The sequence below is a fragment of the Rhinopithecus bieti genome, unplaced genomic scaffold (genome assembly GCF_001698545.2).
Source record: "Rhinopithecus bieti isolate Rb0 unplaced genomic scaffold, ASM169854v2 scaffold_19840, whole genome shotgun sequence".
In the NCBI taxonomy this organism is placed as follows: domain Eukaryota; kingdom Metazoa; phylum Chordata; class Mammalia; order Primates; family Cercopithecidae; genus Rhinopithecus; species Rhinopithecus bieti.
Window position 1 is genome coordinate 746,870 of NW_016809771.1, and position 11,037 is coordinate 757,906.

General features: G+C 38.4%; 2 protein-coding genes across 3 annotated transcripts in view; both read right to left on the reverse strand.

The window, feature by feature from the left end:
* CASP6 (caspase 6) overlaps positions 1-1,767 on the reverse strand; it is a 27,313-nt gene extending 25,546 nt beyond the window's left edge. The window contains exon 1 of the mRNA XM_017890407.1: positions 1,677-1,767. The gene's annotated coding sequence lies outside the window, so the exon portion shown is untranslated. The remainder of the gene's footprint in view (positions 1-1,676) is intronic.
* PLA2G12A (phospholipase A2 group XIIA) overlaps positions 858-11,037 on the reverse strand; it is a 20,265-nt gene continuing 10,085 nt past the window's right edge. The window contains exons 2-5 of one of the 2 annotated variants that reach the window (XR_001888834.1): positions 9,117-9,193; positions 7,976-8,141; positions 4,047-4,363; positions 858-1,966 (exon numbers count right to left, since the gene is read on the reverse strand). Coding sequence is in view for 1 of the 2 variants with exons in the window: in XM_017890410.1 (XP_017745899.1) it covers positions 4,245-4,363; positions 7,976-8,141; positions 9,117-9,193 (362 nt within the window). In the remaining variant the exon portion in view is untranslated. Of the gene's footprint in view, positions 1,967-3,328; positions 4,364-7,975; positions 8,142-9,116; positions 9,194-11,037 lie in introns of those variants that run through there. The other variant, XM_017890410.1, reaches the window with a different exon arrangement.

Here is an 11,037-nt window from a genome sequence, read left to right on the forward strand (position 1 = left end):
CCACCACGCCCAGCTAGTTTTTTTTTTTTTTTGTATTTTTTAGTAGAGACGGGGTTTCACCATGTTAGCCAGGATGGCCTCGATCTCCTGACCTCGTGATCCGCCCGTCTCAGCCTCCCAAAGTGCTGGGATTACAGGCTTGAGCCACCGTGCCCGGCCCAGTCAACTATTAATAACAGAATTTTTATAGAAAGATTCCATCTTCTTTACTTTAGATGTTATACCTGTCTTGTACTATGATAAAATAATGAGCATTGTGCATCACACCTTCTGATAATCTCATACTTTTATAAATACTGAAAGAAATAATCACTCTTTTAAATTTAGAGAGAGTGGGTTTTAGGCTAATAATTTGTTTCTTCTTTCCAAGACAGAGTCTTGTTCTGACGCCTATGCTGGAGTGCAGCGGTGCAATCTCAGCTCACTGCAACCTCTGCTTCCCAGGTTCAACCAATTCTTGTGCCTTCACTTCCCAAGTAGCTGGGATTACAGGCGTGTCCCACCATGCCCAGCTAATTTTTGTATTTTTAGTAGAGACAGGGTTTTGCCATGTTGGCCAGGCTGGTCTCAAACTTCTGACTTCGAGTGATCTGCCCGCCTTGGCCTCCCACGGTGCTAGGATTACAGGCCTGAGCCACCATACCCAGCCTCTAACAACTAATTTTAATAAGTATTATTGGACTAGTCTACAGGTTCACTGAAAGAAAGGCTACCTGTGAAGATGTGTTTAATTAGCTTTTGCCCTCATATCTCAATTCTGTCTTCATTACAGCTCTGTGCTCAGTTTTTCCATCTATGAAATAAATACGGCCATATCTGTCCCTGGAAGAACTATGCCAAAAGATTTTAAAGAGACATCATTTGAAGGCAGTATTATTTTAAAGTATCAATATTACATTTCTTGCAAAGAGCTGCTAAGTCAGTTCTTGGTTTTTTGCTCTTTTAATGAGTTTATTCTGTCAATTGGGAAAATAGCAACTTTAAAATCTAAATACATGCCATAAAATTTTGGGACAAATTTTGAGTTGAAGACGGCAGTACAAACTCATGTTGAGCTGTGTACACACATACAATAATAATTACAGATGTGTACATATGCATGGGTTAATATACCTACGTATTTCTCAATTCTGCTGCAAACAATGACATCCCAGTAGAAACAAGCACATCTAATGCCCAGTTCTTGGTTTCTAAGTATGATTCTCCAACAAAAGGAACCAGGGCTCTTTGGAGGAGGGGTTGATTCTAGGGATTCTAGCACTGGGGCAGGGAATATACAAGATGAACCTGGAGCATCTTGTAGTGCCAGAAATAAGGAAGTGCTCAAAAATCAAAAGGATGGGCACATCAAAGGGACATAGTAGCCAGCCTGGCACAACTCCTAATAGCCAAGCTGGACAATTTAAGCAACAAAATAAATACTGTTACCCAAAATACAAAATGTACATGAGTCCATACTGATATAAACAAATTAGAGTGGGAGGGAGAGACAAATTTCCCATATAGAAAAATTCCAAATACTACATATGGATATTCCCACTCCCAGGAGGTTGAATGTAATCTTCCCCACCCACCACCTCCCATGACTGGACTTAGTGACTGTTTTTTAAAGAACAGAGGTATGGAAAGGGAAAATAAACAGTCACTTTCAGCAGCAAAAAACCAACACACACTACCTTAACCAAGTGTCCAAAGTTAATACACCATCAAGCTGATAGCATGTAACTCCTGACATGATGCAGTGAGAAGGACCTTCACCTCTGGTATTCTTCCAAAAAATCCATAACCCCACTCTAATCATGAAGAAAACATCAGACAGACTCAAATTGAGGCACATTCTACAAAACACCTTATTAGTACTCCTCAAAACTGTCAAGTTTATGAAAAAGAAAGACAGTGGAGCTATCACAGACCAGAGGCTAATTAGGCATGACGACTAATTCAGTGTGGTATCCTAGATTGGATCCTGGAAAAGAAAAATGACATTAATTAAAAAACTAGTACAATCTGAAAAATAAAGTCAAGTTCTGTTAATAGTAATTACCAATATTGGTTACTTAGCTTCTGACAAATGCTTCATGGCTAAATAAAAGGTTAACACTAGGGGAACTGGGTGAGTGGTCACAGAAGCTCTCCATGTATCTTTGCAACTTTTCTGTAAATCTAAAAGTATTCCAAGTTTTTTTTTAAATCTGAACATAAAACTGTTTCTACTGATTTTGTGTAATTTGTGATCATGAATTATATTTTATAAACATATTCTGAGTTTGTCCTTTTGAGAAAGCCAATGCTGCTAACAAAATCCATGAATTCATTATAAGTGTAAAGTTACCTGGACAAGTATTTCAATAATAAATATTGATAAACCATTAAGTTTTTTTTTTTTTAAGATAGAGTCTTGCTCTATTGCCCAGGCTGGAGTGCAGTGGCACGATCCTGGCTCACTGCAACCTCCACCTCCTGGGTTCAAGTGATTCTCCTGCCTCAGCCTCCCAAGTAGCTAAGACTACAGGCATGCGCCACTACGCACAGCAAATTTTTGTATTTTTAGTAGAGATGGTGTTTCGCCATGTTGGCCAGCTGGTCTCAAACTCCTGACCTCAAGTGATCCACCCGCCTCAGCCTTCCAAAGTGCTGGGATTACAGGTATGAACCACCATGACTGGCCGATAAGCATTAATTATTAATAAAGGCTTACAAAACTGTATCTTTTATAAAGGTTTGAAATAAAGAATCAATTGAGGATTCCAAACATTTAAGAGGAAGCCCAGTTTGCTCACTTAGCCACAAGGCATACATGTGCCTTGTCTCAGTGGAATAGCTGCCACCAATTCAAGTTGGAAGATACTAGGTTCCTGGCAATGACACATCTCCAAAGTTAGGAACATGGCCCTTTCTCCAGAGCGTATTTTTCCTTCTGCCCTGTTCTACCTGTAATGACTTACAAAGAACCACCTCTCCCTATGCTGTCCTTCTCTGACTTTGAAAGTCATTTCATCTTAATAACTTTGGCCGTGGGTTATACCCAAAGGATATATATGGCTTGAGGTCCTGGGCTACGGAAAGGTTATGAACCAGTAGTCAGAAAAGACCAGTCAGGAACATAACTGAGCATTCCAAGAGATTGAAAAGTTTTCCACATTCATAGACATCTTCAGAAGCTGTTGAAATTTTCTGGGATTTGCTCTAAACATATGGTAATAATTTTCAATGTAAATAAGAGATCTGTAAGAGGCAGTTATTTATATCTTGCGTTTTCCATCCCCTTGGCTCTAGTTAAAGGCTTTTTGAAAAGCAGTATCAAGCACAAATTTTAGTAAGACCACAGTTAGTAAAAGGTTATAGTATTTAAAAAATCTATGATAAGGAACAAGTGCTGGGAAATAAATAAGAAGGCATAACAGCAAATAGTGCCTTGATGTATTATGTTAAATATCTTCTCATTTATCTCATTAAATCCATCTTTTCTCCAACTTAACAAAGGTTATAGCAAAGGTAACATTTGTCATGTGAGTAGGTCATAAAATAGGAGTGGCTATGCTTCTGAATCACATTCACATCATCTTCTAGGCATATTACATAATACTCAGCTATCCTGGATTTGCTCCCTATGAGGTTATCAGCTGATGGTTCCAATTTTACAACTGGAAAAATGGAAACCTTGTCCTTGTAAGTAGTCCTAACAGAAATGGGACTTACTCATATGCTCAACGGGCTACAGAGAAACAACATATTATGTTGTACTTTAATGACATATTATGTGAAATTAAAATAGAAAAAGAAAAAGTCCGTTCCTTCCAGGCATAAATGTGTATTTAAAATTTCATAGTAAACAAATACTTGTAAGTGATAATTTCCCCATATTTCCAAATAAGATAATGTTGCATAGACCTTATGAATTTTATATTTGATCTTTTGGTGAATATGGTTGTGAAAATTGAGTTTATATTCTTCTTTTCAAAATACTCTGCGTAACAAGCACTTGTTTTTGATACTGGTCAAGATGTTTGGCATAATAAGTTAGGAAGCAATGCCGGAGAAGATACCTGAGAAGACAAGTGTGCCCTCCCCTATCTCCCTCACTTTTTTTTCTTTGAGGTTTTAACATCAAGATATAAATTATTGTAAGGTCTCAAAATAATCCTTTCACAAAAATAAGACAGTTTTATGTTGTAAAAACATTAATTATTTGTCAAAGGTTATGTTCTTCCATCTTCATCTGTCACCAGCTGTTAGCATCTCCTTTAAAGATCGGTTTTTTCTTCATAATGACACCTGCATGCAGCTCGTTGGCTGTCCAGATATGGTTTACAACCCAAATGTATAACACTGTCAAACAAGAGTTCCACTGTTGTTTCACATGCTGCAAAATAAGAAAATGGGATTACTGTTGGGCAACTGCATTGCTCTCTTTTCACCTATGTTACACATTACGGCACAGGAACAAGCATATCCCTCGTGAGCACTGAAATGTATGCTAGATGAAAGTCACCAAGCTCTCACAAGCTGTAGCATATTTACATACACACATGTAGATATCTACAGACTTCCAGTTTTAGTCTCTTTATCATGCACCTTACTTTTTGTATGCATTCAACTGTTCAACCCAATTTTTTTTTTTTTTTGAGACAGAGTCTCACTCTGACACCCAAACTGCAGTGTCATGGTGCAGTCATAGCTTACTGCAGTCTCCACATCCTGGGCTAAAGGGATCCTTCCACTTCAGCCTTCTGCGTAGCTGGCATTACCATGGCCAGCTAATTTTTAATTTAAATTTTTTAAATTTAATTTTTAATTTTAAACAGATACACAACACCACACCCAGCTAATTTTTTTTTTTTTTTTTAAGTGGCGATGAGGTCTCACTATGTTGCCTAGACTGGTCTCAAGCAATCCTCCTAACTTGTCTTCCCAGAGTGCTGGGATTATAGGCGTGGGCCACCATGCTTGGCCCAATTGTTTAAACTAGACAAATAAGAGTCTTTTAAAATAGCACTGATTAATCAGTGTTAACTTTCTTTTTTTTGAAAAACATAATCACTAAGAGATGTCTGATAATACTCTTAAATTTGCATTTTAAGAAAAAATGTTTTAGGTGCAGAAGAAACAAAGTTTACAAATTGAAACCTCAAAACATTTCATTATGGCCAATGGCTTCTGAGGACTGATCATACATCAGTTAAGAGGCTTAAAGTAAACAATCCAATCTCTTTGACCAATGTCCTAATTTGACTTGGGGATATGGGAGCATAGAAATCAAAAGTACTTTTCCCCAGTCAGGTTTGTTTGTTTGTTTATTTATTTTGAGACAAGGTCTCACCTCACTCTGTCGCCCAGGCTGGAGTGCAGTGGCATAATCTTGGTTCACTGCAACCTCTGCCTCCTGGGTTAAAGTGATTCTTCCACCTCAGCCTCCCGAGTAACTGGGACTAGAGGAACCTGGCTAATTTTTGTATTTTTTTGTTAAAGATGGGGTTTCACCATGTTGGCCAGGCTGCTCTCAAACTCCTGGGCTCAAGTGATCCACCAGCCAAGGCCTCCCAAAGTGCTGGGATTACAAGCGTGAGTCACCGCACCCGGCCCAGTCAGGTTTTTAAATTTTTTTAAGACTGTGAAAACGTGATTTCTTTACTTTTCTTAATCTAAGAAACCTGAAACATCCAGGTGAGATTATCCTTTTTTTTTTTTTTTTTTGAGATGGAGTCTCGCTGTGTCGCCAGGCTGGAGTGCAGTGGCCGGATCTCAGCTCACTGCAAGCTCCGCCTCCCGGGTTTATGCCATTCTCCTGCCTCAGCCTCCCGAGCAGCTGGGACCACAGGCGCCGCCACCTCACCCGGCTAGTTTTTTGTATTTTTAGTAGAGACGGGGTTTCACCATGTTAGCCAGGATGGTCTTGATCTCCTGACCTCGTGATCTGCCCGTCTCGGCCTCCCAAAGTGCTGGGATTACAGGCTTGAGCCACCGCGCCCGGCCGAGATTATCTTAACATGTTACACTAACAGAGATATAGCACAGAGTGGCTTTTAGTTATCCAAATACTTTTCGTTTCAAAATATTCATGTTAAGGAAGAAACTTGTCATTACAAAATCTTAACATTTTCAAAGTTCTCCAAAAGACGGTGCCAATAAGAAACAACCAACCACAGAAGTGGAGAGGCTATGACTATTAAATAGGAGGTCACATGATTATTGGTTTCACATTCTTCTTAAATCAGAAAACAAGAAATAAATCCATCTATGCTTCAGGTTTACAGCTAGTCTACTTTAGCCAAAAGCTGCGAAGGGAGACAGAGGCTGTGAATTCAAGATTACCTGCAACAGAGATTTCTTCCTTGACATGAATTATTAGGATATTAGAATCAGGGCTATAATATGAGACTATTTGGAGAATACTGTGTAATAGACAGAACACAGATTTTAAAGTCAGGCTAAATGCTCACTTGGGGCAAGTTACTGTTTTCTGAACCTTCGTTTCCTTCCTTGAAAAATGGGGATAACACCACCTACCTCTTTAGATTTCTGTTGGCATCAAATGAAAACATGAATAAAATATCTAGCACAGTATCTTATAAGTGCTTAAAATGTTATTTTCCTTTCCTGCCTTGCCTCTTCTGATTTCAGTGTATGATATGTTCTTTGGCTTGACAGTAGAGAAATCTTATAACTATTAGTATTTGAATGGTGATTTATTTGTATTTCCACAAATACTTCGTTTCATCCTTATGACAACTCTATGAGGTGACTATCATCATTCTCCTTTTAAAAATGACACCAAAGGGCCCTTTCCCTTTGCTAGTTCGGTTTTGTATCTCTTCACCATAATACCTCATGGCAGTGAGTACAACTATATGCTGAGTCCCATGAGCCCTCCTAGTAAATCACTGAACCTGGGGGTCATCTGGGGACCTTCCCAACAGAAACAGGTAAAGAAAAGTCTTCTAGAAATTCCTACTCCAAATCCAGTGTGCAATACTCTTAAATTCACTGGTGGTATGGTCTGAATGTTTGTGTCTCTCCGGAGTTCATGTTGAAATCCTAACCTCCAAAGTCATGAAATCAGAAGGTGAGGGCTTTGGAGGTATTTAAGTTCAAAAGGATGGTGAAGGCCGGGCGTGGTGGCTCAAGCCTGTAATCCCAGCACTTTGGGAGGCCGAGACGGGCGGATCACGAGGTCAGGAGATCGAGACCATCCTGGCTAACATGGTGAAACCCCGTCTCTACTAAAATACAAAAAACTAGCCGGGCGAGGTGGCGGGCGCCTGTAGTCCCAGCTACTCGGGAGGCTGGGGCAGGAGAATGGCGTGAACCCGGGAGGCAGAGCTTGCAGTGAGCCGAGATTGCGCCACTGCACTCCAGTCTGGGTGACAGAGCGAGACTCCGCCTAAAAAAAAAAAAAAAAAAAAAAGGATGGTGAATGTGATTAGTGCTCTTATAAAAGAGGCCCCAGAGAGCTATCTAGTCCTCTCCACTAAGTGAAGACACAGTCAGAAGGCATCTGCTGCAAACTAGAAAATGAGTCCTCATCAGACACCAAATCTGCTAGTGCCTTGATCTTGGACTTCCCAGCCTCCAGAACTGTAGGAAATAACTTTCTGTTGTCTGTAAGCCACCCAGTCTATGGTAGCAGTCCAGACGGACTAAGACAACTGGAATCAGCGTTTCAAACATTAGCTACTTTAGGTTGTTACATGATGACTGGAGATACATTTCAGGGCACAAAGTAGATGAATTCTTCTCTCTCTTGGCCTTGGACACCCCTACTCTCCCAAGGTTTCCTAATGCTTTTTGCTTCTGTGACTATAAATCATTTTAGATTACAAAATCAGCTCCTCACCTCAGAAAATTGAAGTCTGTGTCACAATAGATAATATATGTGAAAGATTTCTATTGGTAAACCCTATACTAAAACATAAAGCATTTGACAAAACTTTAAAAAGTACACTCATCCCCAAGCCACCAGAAAGAACATCCTTACCCTGAACATGCTGAGTGAGTCCTAGTGTTTTCTGTACATCTCGGCAGATCTTGGAAAGGCAATATTGGAATTCCTCATCACAGTCATTCTTGCTTTTGCCACAGGTCTCATAGCACCTGTCGTGTTGGTTGCAACACTTTGTCAGGGAAGGGATACCAATGTTAAGCTGCAAAAGGCATTTGGATGGATTACTGTCAATGAAATGCAAAACTCCTCTGCTGAAGTACCACATTCAAATAGATTAAATAGGCATGAATGATAATGACTGCTGTATAGATAGTTCCAAAATCCATTTCTGCCTAGAAATATTTTCTGTGTTATAAATCTCCCCATTACACTTACCCACATCCACTCATGTTACTCTCTCAGCCATGCCTCACTGCTCCCTATTCTGAACAGGTAACATGCACAGTTACCTGTCAATAACAAAACTTCCATTTGTCCAAAACACAAAACATAAGTTTTAAAAAAAGAAAGATAAATCTAAGTCCATTAAAGATTCTCCAGGGGCTAGGCAAGTATGATTTTTGGATATTCAAAGTGTTTTGTGGCCTTTCCTTCCAAATAAAATTTACTTTATGTGAAATATCACAGAAAACTTTCCTACAACTCAAATTTTGTTGTTTTTTAATCTTTAAATATTTCTCCATTCCCCAAAGATACTATTACTCTGAATCTATAACTTATTATTTTAAGTAACTTTATACACAAAATCCTTGTGTCTAGGAATCATTTTCATAAACATTTTTTTTTTCCCATAATACTTGGCTTAGATCCAGTCTCTCCTACAACAACCACACAGCTATCCCACTTAGTCTTGTTTTAATGTAGAAAACATCATTTATCTATACTTTTTCCCTCTAAGTAGTAGTATTTCTGTACTCCAAACTTTTCAACTATGTATGTGATATTAGGAAATATCACTTAAATAGTATGAACATCTATAAGATTCAAAAATAAAACAATTTTACTTCATTTACTTTTGTTAGGAGTTTTGCCAAAAAGAATCTAATAAACCTGATCACTCTTACACCCAGCTAAATTATTTGTGAATCTAAGAACATGCTGATAGTCTTATATCACCAAAAGTATTACATGATTTACCAGTTATAAAACTTATCAAATAAAAGACAATATTTACATGAACACCAAACAGTGGAGAGCCACATCCATTCGGTGGGGAGGGTTTATAACCATAACGTGGGAAAGGCTTAGATCCTATAAAATATAAATGGTATTATAATTAATTTTCAAATATGATAAAAATAAAATAAATACTCAAAAAGGTCAATATGCTACATTAGCCTTAGAAATATTTAATATTTACTTGGATGCTAACATAAGTGCACATGTCTTTATTCTGATGAGCATTAAGAATGCTAATTGAACTTTTTATTTCTCCTGTGGTGAGGAATATATACAAATGTGCACATACATACATACACATATATACAGCAATTCATAAAATGTAATTATTTGCAAGCCTATGCCATACGAAACATACAAAAGCTTATCCTGGACTTCTGGAGATTTCAGAGGTCACTTCCCAGATAGGGTTCATATGTATGAAAGATAAACCCACCCTGTTTTCCTGTACATTCTAACACTTTGTTTTTTAGAGCTAAGATAGTATCTTCCCAACCTCCCACAAATGCTTCATTGCATACAAACCTCAATAACCATTAACCAAACAGTTTACTCGGGCAAAGCCTAAGGCTAAGGAAGACAAGATCATCTGATGATCATTTAATAACCTTAGTATTACAAGACATTACAGGACCACCCAATCTGCCTGCTGCCCTCCCACTCAGTCAACCATTCCACAAATATACTCCTTTGCCATCTAAGGAAAAGGTTAAGAGGCATACTTGGTGAACTACGGTACTCCAGAAGTACTGCAGTTCTAATGAAGTACTTCCAAAGAACAGAAGACTTGGAAGGCTAATGCTCCCCAGTAGCATCAAGTGTTCAGCAACAAGGAAAGAGATGACATTATCATAGCAATCTTAAACTTTGGAGGGTACTTCAGAAACATCTCACCTCATTTAATACAGGCTTACCTCAGAGATACTGCAGGTTCAGTCCCAGACCATCACAATAAAGCCAATATAACAATGAAGCGAGTCACACAACTTTCTTTGGTTTTCCAGTGCACATAAAAGTTTGGTTTACACTATGCTGTAGTCTATTAAGCACTCAATAACACTGTCTAAAAAAACCAATGTACAGACCTTAATTTAAAAATAATTTATTGCTAAAAAATGCTGACACAGATATTAAGTGAGCACATGCTGAGGGAAATATGGTGCCAACAGACTTGCTCAATGCAGGGTCGCCGCTAACCTTCGATTTGTTAAAAAACAAACAAACCACTATTATTTGTGAAGTGCATTATAGCAAAACACATTAAAATGAAGTATGCTTGTATAGAAATCACTTCAACCTACCAGTCACCTACTGTCTCTTTGAATGTTTCCCACAACCCTCCTACATCAAGAAATAACCTATTCTACTGTGAAATGACATCAATTGTTAAGACATTTGTCTGCCTTCTTGTAAGTTCTACCTATAAACAATCCTCTGCCCCTTGGGGAAACAGAAAAATAAGCCAACTCCCTATTTTACACAATAATCCTTTCAAATATTTGGGGCTACAATTTATCTTCCCTTCTAAAATAAGATATTCCCAGGTATTTTACCCTAAGACATGGCAATCTCCAAATATGATCCCACAGTTGGATACATAGGAGTGACACAAAGTATTCTACCAATTTTTGTTTAACATTTATTGGTAGGAGACTTAAATAAAGACGAGGTTACCCTCCAAAAGTCAATTGAGGGTAAAAAAGCAACTCTTTCAGTAATCAACCATCAAAATAAGTAACCCCTCAAGGTAATAATTGAAAAATGGTTTCGGCTGGGCTCATCCCTGTCATCCCAGCACTTGTGGAGGCTGAGGCAGTAAAACTGCCTGAGCCCAGGTTTTTGAGACCAGCCTGGGCAACATGAGACCCTGTCTCTATTTAAAAAAAAAAAAAAAAAAAAAAAAAAATATATATATA